General features: G+C 33.4%; 1 protein-coding gene across 2 annotated transcripts in view; it reads right to left on the bottom strand.

Moving 5' to 3' along the window:
• The window catches only part of LOC126886607 (glutathione S-transferase 1-like), a 60,622-nt gene extending 40,130 nt beyond the window's left edge, over window positions 1-20,492 (bottom strand). The window contains exon 1 of one of the 2 annotated variants that reach the window (XM_050653560.1): window positions 20,303-20,492. In XM_050653560.1, the coding sequence (XP_050509517.1) occupies window positions 20,303-20,443 (141 nt within the window). In that variant the 5' untranslated portion in view covers window positions 20,444-20,492. Of the gene's footprint in view, window positions 1-18,804; window positions 19,003-20,302 lie in introns of those variants that run through there. The other variant, XM_050653561.1, reaches the window with a different exon arrangement.
• Between the last annotated feature and the right edge of the window lie 807 nt (window positions 20,493-21,299).

The raw sequence follows: 21,299 nt of genomic DNA, 5'->3' as shown, positions 1-21,299 counted from the left end.
CCTTCTCTGGTAATACCTCCGAGGCTTCTACAACTTGCAAGGCATAACGGATGCTGAGACTAAGGAAGATGAGGGAATTTTACAATTTATAATTCACGTCCCATCTGCTCAGCGCGGTAAAGTTCCAACGAGAATGGTTCCCTTCGTACTCCAATCGGAGTAAACATATAAATCAAAAATGAATAATCATTTTCAATTTCGTTGCAACACGAAATTACAGCCGCATGATTATTCCAGTTCAATTAGAGAGTGCAACAAGCACCTCTACCGGTTTCGAAACTTATTAGTCTCTCGTCAGGAGGCACATATGCTGCTCTCACTGACCCAACTAGGACAAACGCCGGCGTGCAGTCACGGATTGCAATGAAAGAAATGTCAGGGATGCCCTAGCGGCAACTGCTATCAAAAAACTAAGTGTTCAATCTAATAGCATATAAGACAACATCCAAAAATGTTATCCTACATCCTACCAGACTGAAAACAATGGAACCTTCTCTGGTAACACCTCCGAGGCTTCTACAACTTGCAAGCCATAACGGATGCTGAGACTAAGGAAGATGAGGGAATTTTTTTTGTAAGTTTTTTTATAAATTGTAAAATTCCCTCATCTTCCTTAGTCTCAGCATCCGTTATGGCTTGCAAGTTGTAGAAGCCTAGAAGGTGTTACAAGGGCGGATCCAGGATTGATTTTCGGGAGGGGCCATGAATTTTTTGGGAAGAAGTACCGGGGAGGTCATGGGGTAATTTTGGGGAAATACAGTGCTACAAATTTTGAACAAGTTTATGCAGGCATGCAAGTTACTTTCCTTAATTTAAAACAACAGCTTTGTGATTATTTCCCAAAAGAAATTCAAAACAGTTACGACAGTTGCAGATGGATACTGAATCCGTTTTTAGCCGATTCCTTTCAACATGCTGAAATACCAATAAACATGAAATAACAACTTATTGAAATATCAAGTGATGGAATGTTGAAGCTCCAATTTTTTTCCCAGAACCCGGACGAATTTTTGACCAAAAAGATGTAGGAATACCCTCAGTTGGCGAATGAAGCTGTAAAATGTTTGGTTCCATTTGTAACATCATATTTATGTGAGTTAAGTTTCTCGTCTATGACTGCCATTAAAACAAAAGTGAGAAATCGTCTCGTACTTGAAAACGATATAATTGTGTGTGTGTCTCAAATACACAGCCTAGATTTGAAAGACTAGTTTCAAAAAAACAGGCGCATGGGTCTCATTAACATTGTAATATATGACTTTATTTTTTTCTTTTGGAGTATGGAGTATGAACGAGGAGTATGAACTTAAAATATACAACACATTCTTTGAACATAAGGACATCCATAAATTTACTTGGTACCAACATACACGTGGACTTAAGTCAGTCATTGACTATCTAATCTCGAGACAAAATGCAAAATTTAGCATCCAGGATGTTAGAGCTTTCAGAGGGGCTGATTGCGGATCAGACCACTGCTTAGTAATCGGTAAAATTTATGTTCCATTTATACCAAAACAAAATAACTCCGAAGAAAAAGAACACAAAAGGAATTCATATGATCCAGAAATAGAAAAATATAATATTAATAGCTTACAACATGAAATTACACAATATCTTTACCGTAACAGACTTGAACAGAAACTAAGTCAAGAACAAAGAACAACCGAAGAAGAATATAATCACATAAAAGCATGCATAAAACAAGCAGCACAAGAAGCACTAGGAAACTTAGAAAACGGAAAGAAACCAGAATGGTGGATAAAGATATCGAAGAGAAAATAGAGAAGAAAAAACAACTTCACCTACAACGTCTACAAAATCAGGAAAACGTTGAGATTCAACAACAATACAGGGACCTAAATAGAGAAGTAAAAAGAGAAGTGATTAAAAGAAAAAACGCAACCTGGATCAAAAAATGTGAATACATAGACAACAATTAGGAGGAACTAGGAGTTCAGAAGCATGGAAGATGATAAAGAATGTCAGAACATCACATAAAGGTGGACACACAATTAAGAGTATATCTGATGCCGAATGGGAACAACATTTTAAGGAATTATTGGTAGAAAAACGACCACAATACATAACAAGAATACAAGAAAAAGAGAATGATATACAGAGTGAACACGAAATACAACTAGATAAAACCAAAGTGGAAGAAGCTATTAAAAATATGAAATCCCGGAAAGCACCCGGAGCTGGAGGAATTAATCCTGAATTAATAAAATATGGACCACCCAAACTATGGGATATGCTTAAAAATCTTTTCGAAAGATGCCTGAATGGAGAAAAAGTACCAGATGAATGGCTAACATCACATATTACTCCCATACATAAGAAGAGACCTAAAAATAACCCCAAAAACTATAGGGGAATTGCAGTCATCAGCACCATTGGAAGATTATACTCCAGGCTATTAAGAAATGAAATAGAACAAGAAATTCAAGGAAAGCAAGCTGAAGAACAAGCTGGTTTTCGTGCGGGACGTTCAACGGTAGACGATCTCTTCACTTTAAAAATAGCACTAGAAAAAAGAATACAAAGAAATCAGGAAACCCACATCGCTCTTATCGACCTAGAAAAAGCCTATGATAGTGTCCCCATTACAGAACTATGGAATTCAATGAAAGACATCGGTATCGATGGAAAACTCATACAAGCAACTAAAATGTTGTATGAGACCACTAACACCAGAATCAAAAACGGCAAAAATTTCACTGAGGCATTTAATACTTCAAAAGGCCTCCGACAAGGATGTTGTCTATCTCCCACTCTCTTTAAAATATACATTGACCAATCCTTACAGAGGTGGACAAAAGCAGTAAAACTGATGGGACTGAAAGTGGGAGATGACTCCCTATTTGCATTATACTTTGCGGACGACCAAGTTGTAATAGCCCAAGATCAAGATGACTTAAGCTATATGATACGGAAGCTAAATGAGCATTACCAACAGTCAGGATTAGTAATAAATATGGATAAGTCAGAATACTTCATAGTGGGAAACGAAGACATTGAAAACCTACCATTAGAACAAGGACATATTGTTGGTGTGAAACAATGCAAATATTTGGGAGCTATATTTAACAAACGAGGAAATAGTGAAGATGAAATACAACACAGGATCAATAAAGGTAGAAGCATCACTAGATCCCTCAATTCAATTTTATGGGACAAAGATATCAGGAAGGAAACAAAGAAAAGAATATATGAAAGTATAATGAAGAGCGTTACAATCTACGGTGCAGAAGTTTGGGACATAAGTGCAAGAAATAAAAAAAAGCTACTTAGAACAGAAATGGACTTCTTGAGGAGAAGTTGTCAGGTTTCCAGATTAGAACATGTAAGAAATGAAACAATTAGAGAACGTATGAAGGTGGAAAAAACTATAATGGACGATATTGAAAAGAGACAGCTGACATGGTTCGGGCACGTTAAAAGAATGAATGAGACTCGCTGGCCGAGAAAAATATTAGGGTGGGTCCCACCGGAGAGAAGAAGAAGGGGACGACCACGGAGAAGCTGGAGGGACAATATTCAGGACGCAATGGATTCGAGGCAATTAGATGAAGATACGTGTTACGATAGAAAAAATTGGAAGCTGGGTATGGAGAGGCGGCGACAGCCGTAGAAATCCATTATATATATATATTTTTTTCTTTTACTTTTAAGGACTTTTAATATTTAGTTTTATGTTTCGTTTGATAATTAATTGTTAATTTTTATTTACGGTTTTATTAAAATAAAAATACATGATTTAACAAAGTAGTGTTTTTGTCTTATTTTGGAAATTTCCGGCGACCCCCTAGTACCCCATTGCGACCCCCCAGGGGGTCGCGACCCACACTTTGGGAAACACTGCTTTATAACATTGACCAGTTGTGTTGTTTGGTTCGGCCATTTAAGGACCTCCTTATTTGTAACTATATCGACCCAGCTTATTTTTAGTAGTCGTCTGCATACCCACATCTTAAACACTTCTGAGAATTTAAGCATAGCATCACTTAGAGTCCACACTTCTAGTCCATATTGTAGGACTGGAAATAAATAGCAATATGCCATTCGAACGCGAAGGACTAAGATCGTGGCTGCAAAGTACGTTTCTCACTTTGACAAAGGTAGTTCAGGCTTGTTCTATTCGGCTTTTAATTTATGAGGTTGGATCCCAGTTCCCATTGACATTGCTTCCTAGATATATGAGTTTCTCTACTCTATCCAGTGTGGCATCTCGGATTTTCATACCGTTATCCTGTATAGAATTTGGTTTAATAACTATGACGTAATGATCACATGTTTAATTTTGTTCTGAAGCTATTTCCTTGTGGCATTTTTATAATTACGTATTTTTTATGGGAAATAAGCCACAATTTTACTAAAAAATGAATTTATTAACGTTTCGAAGCCCAAATCGGGTTTCGTTGTCAAAATACAAAATACTATTAAAATAAAATAAACATGTTGTTGCTAAGTAAAAAAAATTCTTCTAATAATTTATTTAATCTGACTCATTTATATTGGCAATTCAGACGTATATTATACATTTTAAAGTAGAAGACTTTAAAATGATATCGCCAATATTTATGAGTTGCGTTCCTGGGACGACTTTACTAAAAGATACTTCATTCGATTACATGAAATCAATCCCAACTCAAGAATATCCGTCGCAAAAAAATCATAGCATGTGATCTGTCTTCAAAAAGACAACCAAATGCAACGATGACAGTAAAATTCTCGCGTTAGAGATTCCATAGTAAATCACGAGGGAAAACCAGGAAAAAACCTCGTGATACTATCCCGACATCGTAAGTATTTGGTCTTACATTTAATCTACCTTCAAGTGGAGAGATTCAAGTATAGTCCTGAAAGAATCAGATAGTAAAAAGAGAAAAATCAAAGAAGCGGCTCTAATTATGCTAAATGAAACCAATTGTGTCGCAAATTCCTCGGTAGAATGCAGTAGGATGTGGTTACCCATACTGAAAGAGGAAGTCAATAGAAAGAAAATACCACGATTAGTAAGTCAATAACATATCGAGTTAGTACAAATTTTATATTTTAGTATTACTCATTGTATATCTATGTAATATTAATATTATTAATAATTTAAACATATTAAAGTCAGAATTTGGTATTAGTTTTTTGAAGGTAGATTAAATGTAAGACCAAATACTTACGATGTCGGGATAGTATCACGAGGTTTTTTCCTGGTTTTCCCTCGTGATTTACTATGGAATCTCTAACGCGAGAATTTTACTGTCATCGTTGCATTTGGTTGTCTTTTTAAAGACAGATCACATGCTATGATTTTTTTGCGACGGATATTCTTGAGTTGGGATTGATTTCATGTAATCGAATGAACTATCTTTTAGTAAAGTCGTCCCAGGAACGCAACTCATAAATATTGGCGATATCATTTTAAAGTCTTCTACTTTAAAATGTATAATATACGTCTGAATTGCCAATATAAATGAGTCAGATTAAATAAATTATTAGAAGAATTTTTTTTACTTAGCAACAACATGTTTATTTTATTTTAATAGTATTTTGTATTTTGACAACGAAACCCGATTTGGGCTTCGAAACGTTAATAAATTCATTTTTTAGTAAAATTGTGGCTTATTTCCCATAAAAAATACGTAATGTTTAATTTATTTTGTATTTCTTCTTCAAGTGCCATCTTCGTTCCGAAGGTTGGCGATCATCAGGGCTATACGTATTTTCCAAACAACTGACCGAAACAATTCGTTGTTGCTACAGCTATACTATTTTCGTAGATTCTTTAGCCAGGAGTTTCGTCTTCTTCCTAGGGACCTTTTTCATATCTTTCGCCTCTTGTAATGTGTCCCAAGTATTGCAGTTTTCGTTTTTTGATCGTAAATATGACTTCCTTTTCTTTATTCGTTCTTCGCAAGACCTCGACGTTTGTGACTCTCTCCGTCCATGATATTCTCAAGATTCTGCGATACATCCACAGTTCAAATGCCTCTAATTTTTTGGTATCAATCTTTTTCAGCGTCCATGACTCCATTCCGTAGAACAGCACAGAAAGTACGTAACATCTCATCAGGCGAAGTTTCATTTCAAGGCTCAAATCTCTTCCAAAGAACACTCTCTTCATTTTAGTGAATATAGATCTGGCTTTTTCTATTCTTATTTTGATTTCTGCTAAGCTATCGTTGTCTTCATTCATAAAAATGCCTAAATATTTGTATTTGCTAACTCGATTTTGTAATTTCATTGTGCAAATATAAATTTTGGACATTTCGTGTTGATTTCGATATTACCATAAATTTAGATTTCTTTATGTTCAATGTTCAAAGATAGTCCATATTCTTCGCTGCAGTCTGCTATCTTATTCACCAATGTCTGTAGCTGTTCAAGTGTTTCTGCGATCAGAACGGTGTCGTCGGCAAATCTCAGATTGTTTAATCTAACACCATTTATTTTAATACCTATGGATTGCTCAGAGAGAGCAATATTTTGTTCATTAGACTTTAAAGGTCTTCTCTGCAATTAGGCAGGACTAAGGTATCGCCGGCATATCTAATATTGTTCATGCTCACTCTATTAAGAATAATACCTTCGGTTGTATTGATTCGGTTCTTTCTTTTTAATTATCATCGAATACTACACACAGGTATTCAAAAGTTTCCACTCTTTTAAAATTATCATCATCAATGATGCTACAGCCCTATGAACGAGCCTCGACCTTCCCAAGTCTATTACACCCGTCAGTCCTATCCATTGCCAACGGTTGCCAGTTTGCTGCGTCTATTTTTCTCCCATCCTCATCTACACCATCCTTCCATCTAAGTTTTGGCCTACCCCTATTTCTACTTCCCACAGGTTGTGACATAAGGATTCTTCTAGGAGGGTTGTTATGCTGTGATCTTGCTAGATGCCCTGCCCATCTTAGTCTTCCTATTCTTATGAGAGATACTACGTCTTTACCACCAAATATATGTTTATATCTGTGGTATACCTCGTAGGTGTACCTCCTCCTCCAAATACCATTTTCACAAATGCCACCGAATATTCCTCTCAGGACCCTTCGTTCAAATATAAGCAGAAGGTTTTCATCTGCCTTGGAAATGGTCCATGTCTCCGATCTATATATCAACACTGGTTGTATAAGGGTTTTGTATATGGTTATTTTTGTTTTTTGGCTTAAGTTTCTGCTTCTCATATATCTACTCCGTCCAAAATAGCATTTGTTCGCTAGGATTATCCTTCGCTAGATTTCTTCAGTCATGATATTCTCCTTGGTGATCAGGCAGCCTAAGTATGTGAATTTGTCCACCACTTCAAAGGTAGAGTTATCAACAGTGAATTGGTGACCGATGTTTCTGGCTCTATTGTTGAGTGTTGATGCCAACATCTTAGTTTTCTCCTTGTTTACTTTTAGGCCCATATTTTTTGAGGCATTTGAGGAGGTGGTATACATTTCTTCTAGTTTACGTGTTGTGCGGGCAACTAGGTCCACGTCATCTGCATATGCCAAAATTTGGAATGATTTATTAAAAATATTTCCTCTGTTTTCTATTCGTGCATCTCTGACCGCCTTTTCCAGAGCTGTGTTGAAGAGGAAACACACCAGCGCATCTCCCTGTCGCAGCCCAACATTTGTTTCAAACGCCTGTGATTGGTTGGTCTGTATTTCGACTTTGCAAACGACTTTACGCATTGTAGCCTTAACCAATCTTATCAGTTTATCAGGGATGTGGAATTCATCCATTCATACAATTTATTTCGTAGGACACTATCATAGTCCGATTTAAAATCTACGAAAGATGGTATGTGTCGATATTGAATTCATTGGTTTTTCCAGTATTTGCCTTAGCAGAAAGATCTGGTCTGTTGTTGATCGACCAGGCCTAAAACCACTTTGATATTCTCCAAGAAGCTCCTCTGAATGTGCACTTAGGCGACCATATAAGATACCTTTTAAAGTTATAGCTTTTACTAATTACAGACCTTATACTAAAGTCTTCTTTTTCTTCTTCTACTGTATCTCCTATGATCATATTATTTGGTCTCGTCTTCATTTAGCTCCAGTCCAAATTTCTGTGCTTCTTCAATAATTTTCTTCGCAACTATTCTTACTTATTTCGCGGTTCTTCCGTGCACTTTTAACATTCCACGCCCCCACACCCTCTCCCCACCACCAAAACCATTATTTTTATGTTTTTATTTTTTTATGTAGGATGCAATCAATTTAAAAATTTCAAAAATTCACACGTATGGTTGAGGTTCCTACAAAACATGTACATAATATTGTATTGTATATTTTCTATAGACCATTACGTTTAGTGTAGATAAACACAATGCATTATTTTTTTTTGGAAAAAAGCTTATACCTTTTTTTTTTGTGATGGCTGGAGGTTTTATCTGCTCCTTCAAAAATCCGGGAACCGTTTTTTAGGAGTTTTTAGGGATTTCCCCATTTTATAGGCTTCAAAATATTAAGACAATGTATTTGTTATAGGTTATAATATACAGGGTGTCCCGAAAAGATTGGTCATAAATTATACCACACATCCTGGGGGCAAAAATAGTTCTATTGAACCTAACTTACCTTAGTACAAATGTGCTCATAAAAAAAGTTACAGCCCTTTGAAGTTACAAAATGAAAATCGATTTTTTTCAATATATCGAAAATTATTAGAGATTTTTTATTGAAAATAGACATGTACCATTCTTATGGCAGGAACATCTTAAAACAAAATTATAGTGAAATTTGTCCACCACATAAAAATCTTATGGGGGTTTTGTTCCCTTAAACCCCCCTAAACTTTTTTGTACGTTCCAATTAATTAATTATTCTGGTACCATTAGGTAAACACAACGTTTTTAAACCTTTTTTGCCTCTTAGTATTTTTTCGATAAGCCAGTTTTTATCGAGATGCGGCTTGTTTTTTAATATATTTACATAAAAATTTTTTGGGGATTTTGTTTCCTTAAACCCCCCAAATGTTTGTGTACGTTCCAATTAAACTATTATTGTGGCACCATTAGTTAAACACAGTGTTTTTAAAACTTTTTCGCCTCTTAGTTTTTTTTGATAAGTCACCTTTTATCGAGATGCGGCTTCTTTTTCAAAATTTATCTAAAACTGTAAATTATAAATAAATTTTCAGATTATTAACAGGTACTTAACCATATAGAAATCGTACTTAACCATATACAAATATGTGGTGGATTCGACAAATATTCAAAATATCTCGATAACACTGGCTTATCGAAAAAGTACTAGGTGGCAAAAAAGTTTTAAAAATATTGTGTTTAACTAATGGTGCCACAATAATAATTTAATTGGAACGTACACAGAAGTTTCGGAGGGGGGGGGGGTTGAAGGGAACAAAACCCCCATAAAATTTTTATGGGGTGCACAAATTTCACTTTAATTTTTTTTAAGATGTTCCTGCCATAAGAATGCCACATGTCCATTTTAAATAAAAAATCTCTAAGAGTTTTTGATATATGAAAAAAAAAATCGATTTTCATTTTGTAACTTCAAAGGGCTGTAACTTTTTTTGTGTGCACTATTGTATATAGGTAAGTGAGGTTCAATCAATCTATTTTTGACCCCAGAATCTGTGGTATAATTTATGACCAATCTTTTCAGGACACCCTGTATAATTTGAAGGAAATAAGTCCTTTAGGTGATTCAAAAATGAAAAAAACACGGTCAAACCCCAAAAAGGTTCCAAAAACTTTTTGGGGATTTGAATGGCTTTCCCTATTTTTGAATATTCTAAAAGACGCGTTTACCTCATATTATACATGACCTATAAAAACACCTTGAATTGATCTACTTTGATGTATATAAAATGGGAAAAATTCCCCAAAAACAAAAAAAAAAGAGTTTTTCGGATTTTTGAAGGAGGCCTACCTTAAAAAAATAAAACAAAAAGAGATATAATTTATAACAGCCTCAACTGTGCATGTGACTTTTTGAAATTTTAAAATTTATTGCATCCCACCTAAAAGAAAACGACAGAATGATGTTTGTGATCGTGGAGGGGGAAGAGGGATCTTCGCTGACTCTTATTTTTAATCACATAAAAAAGCAAAAACGAATTTTATCTATTTTGAAACCCACAAAATGGGGAAAACCCCAAAATCTTCCTAAAAATCAGTTTTTTGAAATTTTTAAGGGTGTGCACTTTACGGAAAAATATGAAAAAATTTGAAATGTAGTTTTTGATAAAATACGCATTCAAAAGAATTAGACCTGCAGCCATACCCCAAAAAAATGTGCACGCTTTTATCAAAAAAAAAGTGCTTCTGCTAAGAAATCCAATAATTATTAGAGGTTGTTGTATAATATAGAATAACCTTCGCCTGAATATTTTTAGGTAACTTAAAGCAGGAAACCCATTATGAACGCCCAGCACGGTACAGCCCGGCACGGCACAGCACAGGCCGGCACGTCCAAAAACCCATTTGTTACGGCCGGCACGGCACGGCACCGGAAAAATGATAATTTCCCATGGAGACCCCGTCGGAAGAAGAGGTTATAGTAGTAAGTGAAATTTGTGCTGAGATTGAAACAGACGAAAATCCAAAATTACGACGGAAACATCGGTTTTGGGTTCACGAAATATTAAAGAAGAAGAGAATATGGCGATTTTTATCATCTTTACCCGCATAAAGTTGGTCCAAAATTTATCAAATATTTTCGAATGTCTCAAACCAAATTTTATATTTCCATATTTCAAAACAAACAACGCGCTTTCAATTAAAAAATCAACAATATATCTGCTTACTACCAACAATTATGACGCACTGGCGCACTGACGTTCTTGCTTAAGCAAGAAACCCATTATGAACGGCCGGCACGGCACAGCCCGGCCCGGCACAGGACAGTCCAAATTCATTTGTAGTTTTAAATGCAACGTAACCCATTATGAGCGGCCGGCTCGACCCGGCACAGACCAGCACGCATAGTCCACTGAAATATTCTCAACTGCTCAAAATTGGCAAAGAAGACGAAAACCTTTTGCAAACATGTTTTCGACCCTCAGGAATCCGAATCTGAAATTAGTTTTGCGAGAAAATGCCGGGAAATCCGGAAAAAACCTAAAATAGAGATTTTACGCAATTTTCTTTAAAAGTACAATAGCTAGCGGAAAAATAATCAAACTATCGTGTTTATTGGATAATTTTACTAAAAATAGATGTTTTTTTTGCGAGAAAATGCTGAGTAATCCAGAGAAATCGGAGAATAGAGATTTTTCGCAATTTCCTTGCAAACTACAATAGCTAGCGAAAAAATAATCACACCATCGTGTTTATTGGATGATTTTACATTCAAATAGATGTGTTTTTGTCGAGAAAATGCCGGGAATCCGAAAAAATTGTAAAATAGAGATTTTCCGCAATTTTCTCGAAAACTACAGTAGCCAGCGGAAAAATAAATAAACCATCGTGTTTATTGGACGATTTTACATAAAAATAGAAAATAGATAAATATAGTAATAATCATATAGGGCGTCCCAAAAGTAATGAGACGATCGAACATCTCGCGAACTATACATCGCATCAAAAAACTGAAAAACGAGTTTTCAATCATTTGCAAAAATCTATCGAATGGCACCGTACCCGACCCGCTTTCAAAACTTGGAGGTGGGGTGGAGGGTAATTTTAAAATCTTAAGAAACCCACATTTTTTATTGCAGATTTAACTAGGTAGGTACCTAATATAAAAGTAAGTAACTTTTATTCGGGACATTTTTTCGAATTGCGGATAGATGGCGCTATAGTCGGAAAATACTATTTATCCTAATACCCTAGTAGACAAATTATCGAAACGTACTCTGGGCTAATTAGCAAAATACAAGGAAAAGTTATTTACCAGCAATTTTATTGCTGGAATCGAATCTTATGATTGTATATATTATTAATAATATAGGTATGCAAAGTCCTCAGATAGTGTGCTACTTATTTTATAAACGAAATGGCGCCCGAAAATCGTATTTTTTTCAATTTTTGCTCTATAACTCCAAATATTTTAACTTTACACCAAAAACACTCAAATAAAAATTCACCGTAATTAAATTCTGCATAGAGACAGGTTTTTCCCGATTTAGTTTGAAGAAAATTTTCCCTGGAATATGCGGGTTTAAGTAATTGTTTATCAATAATTAAATATCTTGGTAATATATAAGCTCTTTTCGTATATATTATAATTCCACAAGCCGATGGAAATTGAATGAACAGTTTAGCAACAATTTAATTGTTAATTAAAAATTTCCAGTCACTAAAATAACCACAATAATTATGATACATAAGAATAACTTTGATTTTTTGTATAAAAAGACACTACCTATCTAATGTACTTTACAGAATTAAAATTGGACTATTTAAGCGGCCTGAGGAACATTTTAAAATTATAGACAATTTTTTGGCTAATAAACAGATATCTCGGTAAATATTAAATTTAATTAAATCATGAAAACGGTGCTGAAAAAAAGCGGCAGGACGCTTCTTTTAAAAGAAAAAATGTTTGATTTTAATGAGATACAACCGGTCAAAATTTACCGGCATTTACGACAAATAAACTGCTCGTCAAAAGTTAGGGATATAGAAAATTCTGCTGAATTTTTATAGTAGATTTTTTCGTGAACAGATTTATTAACGGATTTCGCTATTTTTTTTTATTATTTTAGACTTTTCTTTAGTATTTACACTGTTATGCAAAGGTTTACTCAAAGTTTTTTTTACTTATACCGGGTGGAAGAAAAGAAATGTTTTTCTTATGTTAAGTTTGAGACGCCCTGTAGGGAGGACGAGGTACAAATGGGAGTATATATCGAAATCGAATTGTAGTCTTATGTTTTGTGAAAATTTTGTTTTTTGAATGTCCCTGATATCTTTATAAATAAAAAAAAAATAGACGGTTTTGTAATTTAACATGTGTTTTAACCGAAACAAAAGTTTGAGACACCTTGTAGGGAGAAAAAGGCACAAAGGTGAGTATACCCCGATATTAGGTTATAGTCTCATATTTTTTGAATATTTTATTTTTTTAATTTCTCTGATATCTTTAATAACAAAGAAACTAGACGGTATTACTCTTTAATATGTTTTTCTATGTTTCACATGTGTGATGTGACGCATGTCGTCAGTTAAAACACATATTAAAGAGTAATATCGTCTAGTTTCTTTGTTATTAAAGATATCAGAGAAATTAAAAAAAATAAAATATTAAAAAATGAGACTACAACAAAATATCGAGGTATACACACCTTTGTGCCTTTTTCTCCCTAAAAGGTGTCTCAAACTTTTGTTTCGGTTAAAACAAATGTTAAATTACAAACCCGTCTATTTTTTTTTATTTCTAAAGATATCAGGAACATTCAAAAAACAAAATGTTCACAAGACATAAGACTACAATCCGATTTCGATATATACTCCCATTTGTACCTCGTCCTCCCTACAGGGCGTCTCAAACTTAACATAAGAAAAACATTCCTTTTCTTCCACCCGGTAAAAGTAAAAAAAACTTTGAGTAAACCTTTGCATAACAGTGTAAATACTAAAGAAAAGTCTAAAATAATAAAAAAAAATTAGCGGAATCCGTTAATCTGTTCACGAAAAAATCTACTATAAAAATTCAGCAGAATTTTCTATATCCCTAACTTTTGACGAGCAGTTTATTTGTCGTAAATGCCGGTCAATTTTGACCGGTTGTATCTCATTAACATTAAACGTCTTTTTCTTTTAAAAGAAGCGTCCTGTCGCTTTTTTTTCAGCACCGTTTTCATGATTTAATTAAATTTAATATTTCCCGAGATGTTCTATCTGTTTATTAGCCAAAAAATTGTCTATAATTTTAAAATATTCCTGAGGCCGCCTAAATAGTCCAATTTTAATTCTGTAGAGTACATTGGATAGGTACAGTGTCTTTTTATACAAAAAGTTATTGTTATGTATCATAATTATTGTGGTTATTTTAGTGACCGGAAATTTTTAATTAACAATTAAATTGTTGCTAAACTGTTCATTCAATTTCCATCGGCTTCTGGAATTATAATATATACGAAAAGAGCTTATATATTACCAAGTTATTTAATTATTGATACACAATTACTTATCTAAAATATTAGTTGAAAATTAAAGATTTTGCTGGAAAAACCCGCATATTCCGGGGAAAATTTTCTTCAAACTAAATCGGGAAAAACTTGTCTCTATGCAGAATTTAATTACGGTGAATTTTTATTTGGGTGTTTTTGGTGTTAAGTTAAAATCTTTGGAGTTATAGAGCAAAAATTGAAAAAAATACGATTTTTGGGCGCCATTTTGTTTATAAAATAAGTAGCACACTATCTGAGGACTTTGCATACCGATATTATTAATAATATATACACTCATACGATTCGATTCCAGCAATAAAATTGCTGGTAAATAACTTTTCCTTGTATTTTGCTAATTAGCCCAGAGTACGTTTCGATAATTTGTCTACTAGGGTATTAGGATAAATAGTATTTTCCGACTATAGCGCCATCTATCCGCAATTACAAAAAATGGCCCGAATAAAAGTTACTTACTTTTTTATTAGGTACCTATTTAAATCTGCAATAAAAAATGTGGGTTCCTTAAGATTTTAAAATTACCCTCCACCCCACCTCCAAGTTGTGGAAGCGGGTCGTGTACGGTGTCATTCGATAGATTTTTGAAAATGATTGAAAACGTGTTTTTCAGTTTTTTTATGCGATTTATAGTTCGCGCGATATTCGATCGTCCCATTACTTTTGGGACGCCCTATATAATTATTATTATATTTACCTATTTTCTATTTTTATGTAAAATCGTCCAATAAACACGATGGTTTATTTATTTTTCCGCTGGCTACTGTAGTTTTCGAGAAAATTGCGCAAAATCTCTATTTACAATTTTTCCGGATTTCCCGGCATTTTCTCGACAAAAACACATCTATTTGTATGTAAAATCGTCCAATAAACACGATGGTGTGATTATTTTTCCGCTAGCTATTGTAGTTTGCAAGGAAATTGCGAAAAATCTCCATTCTCCGATTTTTCTGGATTACCCGGCATTTTCTCGCAAAAAAAAACATGTATTTTTATGTAAAATCATCCAATAAACACGATGGTTTTATTCTTTTTCCGCTAGCTACTGCAGTTTTCGAGCAAATTGCGGAAAAGCTCTATTTTACGATTTTTCCGGATTTCCCGTAATCTTCTCGAAGAAAACTCATCTATTTTTAGTAAAATCGTCCAATAAACACGATAGTTCGATTATTTTTCCGCTAGCTATTGTACTTTTAAAGAAAATTGCGAAATAGCTATTTGTATAACAAGGGAGGAAAGTGCTACTTTTCCTCCCGAGAATGAAGTTTACTGCCCGACGCGTAGCGGAGGGCAGTAATCATTCAAGGGAGGAAAAGGCACTTTACTCCCATGTTATACATATGGTTTTTCCACCTTCCTCAAATAACAAGTCATTTTTTCATTTTTACTTAATTTATTTATGTAACTAACCAACAAAATTTATTAGAACTAAAACTAACAAGTACGTACAATATAACTGTCAACTGTCAAATATAAGTCAAATTAATAATGTAAACATTGTTAAATCAAAATAACAATTTACTGTTTTTTACCATTCTGCAAAATACAGTGTTTTATAAATAAACGTTAAAATGTATAGAAACTTACGTAATAGAAAATAGATATTGTACAAGGCGTCAATAAGTTACATTTCATGAATGAAATACCATGACGTCACTTTTACTTTTCCTCCCTAGGGAGGAAAAATATTTTCCTCCCTAGGGAGGAAAAGTACAACTTTGCTCCCTACAATCAGGTCCGGAAAAGTATACTTTCGGTAGAGGTAGGTGGAAAAATCTCTATTTTACGATTTTTCCGGATTTCCCGGCATTTTCTCGCAAAACTAATTTCAGATTCGGATTCCTGAGAGTCGAAAACATATTTGCAAAAGGTTTTCGTCTTCTTTGCCAATTTTGAGCAGTTGAGAATATTTCAGTGGACTACGCAAACGGAACGGCCAAAATTCTCCGAGGAGAATAAAATCCGTTGAAGTCGAACGGCCTGAACGGCCAGTCGGCGCCAGTGCGTCATAATTGGTAAGATATATTGTTGATTTTTTAATTAAAAGCGCGTTGTTTCTTTTGAAATAAAATAATATGGAAGAACTTTTCATTGAGAGTGTCAGAGAATACCCATTTTTGTATGATGCATCGGACTCAAGTTATCATGATAGTAAAAAAAGGACAATACATGGGTACAAATACCCGAAAATTTTGATCAATGGACAGGTACGTACATTATCTTTTAACCATGAATTCGATTTTTTAACATGATGCATATTCATTAAAATTGTGTAGTTTATGCCTTTTAAAAACTTTTATTTTACGATAGTTTTTAAAATAAGTATATGATCATTTTTCCGGTGCCGTGCCGTGCCGGCCGTTACAAATGGGTTGGACGTGCCGGCATGTGCTGTGCCGTGCCGGGCTGTGCCGTGCCGGGCGTTCACAATGGTTTCTTGCTTTAAACTTAATACTGTCAAGTAAAAGTACTATCAGTTTACAAATGAAAAATAGAGCGATTTTTGAAAAACTGCCTCTATTTAAATAGCCGTATCTTCGAATATTTCTATTAGATGGATTTTAATTTTAAAATGCTCTAATGAAAGCTATTTAAAATTACTTCCATTTGCTAGTATTGTCCTTTTCATGAGCATTTTTCAGTGCGTAACAAATGATAGGAAAAAGGGTAAGTCCGTGATAATAGACATTTATGACATTTATTCTAACATGACATTTTAGTTAAATCTGACAGTTGTCACATTTTATTTTCAATTTGGAATAAAAACAAATCAAATGTGTTTCTTGCATTTATAAAATGGTATTTTCTTTGATTTGTATAGTCTTATAAATTATACATATTATATTTGTAATATTATCTAATTAAAAAAAATATTTTTTTTTATTATGGCGCCATCTATCGACAACTAGAATAACTAGAATAAATGTTGTAAATGTCTGTAATCGCGGACGTGCCTTTTTTCTGTCACATACAATTTAATGCGTTAGAAAGAAATCGAAAAACTGTGATGCACTGAAAGATGATCATGAGAAAAAGAATAGTAATATTTTCTTTCCTCATTTAGTCAAATTTTGATACATAATTGTTCGAAAATCATAAAGTTTTTTAAGTTTTTCTTTTCGTTACTCTTAACCTATATTATACAGGGTGTTTCATTAATAATTGTCCATATAGTAACTGGAGAAACCTTAGCACAAAATACGAAGATTTAACCTAAAACACTTAAACAAAATGTGGATCTTTACTGAGTTACAGGGTGTTTTATCTGAAAATTTAAAAACTATTTTTGCTCAGCATTTTAAAACTATTCGACGTATCCTTTTCATACGTGGCAGAAATTATAAGTACTATACAAGCCACTAAATTATGCGAAACAAACGTTTATGGCTATTACCAGAGGCGTACGACGGGGGAAAGTGAATGGTTGACCCTTTCCAAATTCTACGCCACTGGTGGAATTGCTATTTTAGTTTAATTTTTGGATTCTCCAATACTTTCCATGAAAATAATATATTCTTCATTCGTAACGATAAAGTCATTAGTTTTCGAGATATTTGAAGTTAAAAATGAAACGACACGGTTATTTTATCAGTGTATTGTGTCGTTTCATTTTTAATTTCAAATATCTCTAAAACTAATCATTTTATCGTTACGAATGAAGAGTATATTATTTACATAAAAACTATTGCAAATCAAAAAATTACACTAAAATAACAATTTCGTCAGTGGCGTAGAATTTGGGAAGGGTCAACCAGCTACTTTCCCCTGTCGTACGCCTCTGGTAGTAGCTAGAAACATTTATTTATCTTAATTTAGTAGGGTGTGGAGTACCTACACTCGTCTGCCAAGTATGAGAAGGATACGCCAAATAGTTTTAAAGTACTGGATGTACAAATAAGTTTTAAATTTTAATCATATGAATCATATCATAAATTAATCAAAATAACTGTGCCGTTTCATATTTAACTTTAAATATCTCGAAAACAAATGACTTTCTCGTTACCAATGAAGAGCGTATTATTTACTTAGAAAGTAATGTAGAAGCTAAATATGGCGCTAAAATAGTAATTCCTCCAGTGGCGTAGAATTTGAGAAGGGTCAACCATTCACCATCCCCTGTCGTACGCCTCTGGTAGTAGCTAGAAGCGTTTGTTTATCATAATTTAGTAGAGTGTCTAGTAGTCACACTTTCTGCCAAGTATGAAAAGGATACGTCGGATAGTTTTTAAATGATGAGCAAAAATAATTTTTAAATTATTAGATAAAACACCCTGTAGCTCAGTAAGGAACCACATTTTATTTAAGATTTTTAGGTTAAATCTTCGTATTTTGTAATAAGGTTTCTCCAGTTACTATATGGACAATTATTAATGAAACACCCTGTATTTCGTTATCTTTTAAGATTTTGCAAATTATTTCATGTAATATAAATGTTTATATTACCTATTACAAAAAAATGAGAGATAAAATCGGTTCCGTGGGTTCAGAGATATACCTAGCTCTTCAAATATAGGGTAAAAAGGATTATTTTTAACATTTTCGAGGGGTCAGGGTCACATAGAGAGCCAAAAATAGTTATAGGCTACTTTTTAAAGTACAATAGTATACTAACATTTTGTATAAATCGCGGACCCCTCCCCACTACACAGGTGGTCGAAAAGTATCTAATAAGGTAAATAAAAAAGTTGAATTCTTTTAACTAACTAACCTTTAAATAATCCTGTGTCATTTGTTCTCCTGCCATTAAATTCACATCAATTAACTCCAGATCTATATTTGCAATCTTTGAACACAATAATACAGCCCTTACTGGCGGACTAAGATTCATTTTGTATAATTTTGGAGCCATGTTTTTATGTTGACGATAGGCTACTCAACGGAGAAATGCTGCTATATCAAGGACTCAAGGATGATACTTATTTAAATCTAAATACATTATCGCTAATGAAGGTCAGATATTTCTAATTATAGTCCAGTTCAACACCTCTAAATTATTTATAGTTGAATCCAGTTTATCAAAAATTTGGAATTAGGCTCATCTTACGCCCCTTTTCAAAAGGTGTGTATTATATTACTATGGAAGAAAACAGGACAACACCTTTAAGTTATTTATAACTGAACCGATTTTACTAAAAAGGGTACCTCACGTTAAAACAGGTAAAATGCTCTCACTCGCAGAAAACAATTTTTTTTTCATTTTTAACGTTCTTGTGATTAAAAATAGGATTAAGCGCAATTGTAATTCTCCACAGCCTTACCCCCTCTACCCACCACCAGAAAAGTAATTTTGTCTTTTTTATTTTTTTTTTAGATAAGATAAAATCAATTAAAAATTTCAAAAAATTCACAGGCATGGTTGAGAATTTTACAAAACATTTATATTTTTTAAAGACAAGTGGGTTTAGTACAGATTACCTCAAAATACATTTTTATTTTATTAATAACTTCTTTTTGGAGAAGTCTGCAGGTCTAGTTTTTGTATTTTGTACAGTTAAACAAAAACTATATTTTTAATTTTTTTCAGATTTTTAGTAGGGTGCGCCACTTTAAAAAATCCGAGAAACTTTTTTTAGTGGGATTTTAGAGATTTTTTCCTATTTTATAGGCTTGATAGAACAAAACAAGGTATTTTTTATATAATATGAAGTAACTGGGTTCGTAAGAATATTCCAAAATGAGAGAAAAATATTTAAACCACAAAAAAGGCCCAAAAAATCCCCATGTTTTTAGGGGGCCTTTATGTCCTAAAACACATGATTTGATCTATTTTGAAATCAATAAAACGGGAAAAATCTCCAAAAACCAGTTTTTAGAATTTTTGAATGTAGCACATCTTACGAAAAAATCTGAAAAAATAAAAAGTATAGTTTTTGCTAAAAAACACAAAATAAAAAAATTAGACCTGCAGCCATTAAAAAAAATACTATACGTTTAAAAAAATAAACATAATTTAGAAAAGCCTCAATTCTGCACTGAAATGAGCCCTGGGGCTCAGAGGTACCTATAGCTTTTCAAATATAGTATAAAAAGGGCTATTTTTGACATTTTCGGGGGACACCTCTCAGGCACAGGGTCATCTAGAGGCTACGTTTTTAAGTTAAAATAATATACTAAAATTTTGTAAAAATCCGCGGACCTTTCCCCATTATACATGTGGCCAAAAAGTAATAAAAAGGTAAACAAAGATTCATTTTTGACTATCTCACCTTTAGGTAATCCTGTGTCATTTGTTCTCCAGTTATTAAATCCATATCAATTAAATCCAGATCTATATTTGCAATTTTTGAACACAATAACACAGCCCTTACGGGCGGACTAAGATTCATTTTGTATAATTTTGGAGTCATGTTTTGATGTTAACAATACGCTACTCAACTGAGAAATGCTAATGCTGGTCTATCAAGGATGATATTACTTATCTAATATACATTATCGTTAATGAAGGTCAGATATTTCTTATAGTCCAGTTATTGTGGAGGAAAACAGGTCAACACCTCTAAATAATTTATAACTTAATCAATTTTGTAAAAAATTTGGAAATAGGCTCATCTTACGCCCTTTTTCAAAAGTCGTGTATTATGTTTCTGTGGTGGAAAAAAGACGACACCCCTAAATTATGTATAACTAAATCGGTTTTAATAAAATGAACACCCATGTTAAAATAGGCAAAATGCTCTCATTCTTAGAATTAACTTTTTTTCATTTTTTTACGTTCTATATGAATAAAAAATAAAACTCAGCGCAATTTTAATCCTTTTTTGTTTTAATTTTTTTTGGTGGGATGCATTCAATTTAAAATTTTCAAAAAATTCACACGAATAACTGAGGCTTTTACAAAACATATACAGCGAGGACGTTTGAGTTGGAATAAATTCATTATCTCAATAATGGGCAAATTTGGAGAGAAATCGTCAGACAGGTCGATTTTTATTTTTAAATTATCAGTTTTTGGCATATATATCATACTAGTGACGTCATCTGCCTGGGCGTGATGACGTAATCGATGATTTTTCTAAATGGGAGTAAAGGTCGTGTGATAGCTCATTTGAAAGCTTATGTAATTCTCTATTCAATTATGTAAACGGTAACATAATTGTGTATACAGGGTGTCCAAATTTTTTTTTTATTAAATTAATTGAGACAAAAAGAAGAATGTATGTAATTCATTTATCTCAAAATACATTTAAATGCTGTCAGAAAACA

This window comes from Diabrotica virgifera, chromosome 6 (assembly GCF_917563875.1).
Source record: "Diabrotica virgifera virgifera chromosome 6, PGI_DIABVI_V3a".
Classification (NCBI taxonomy): domain Eukaryota; kingdom Metazoa; phylum Arthropoda; class Insecta; order Coleoptera; family Chrysomelidae; genus Diabrotica; species Diabrotica virgifera.
This window is presented reverse-complemented; position numbering and strand designations above follow the sequence as displayed.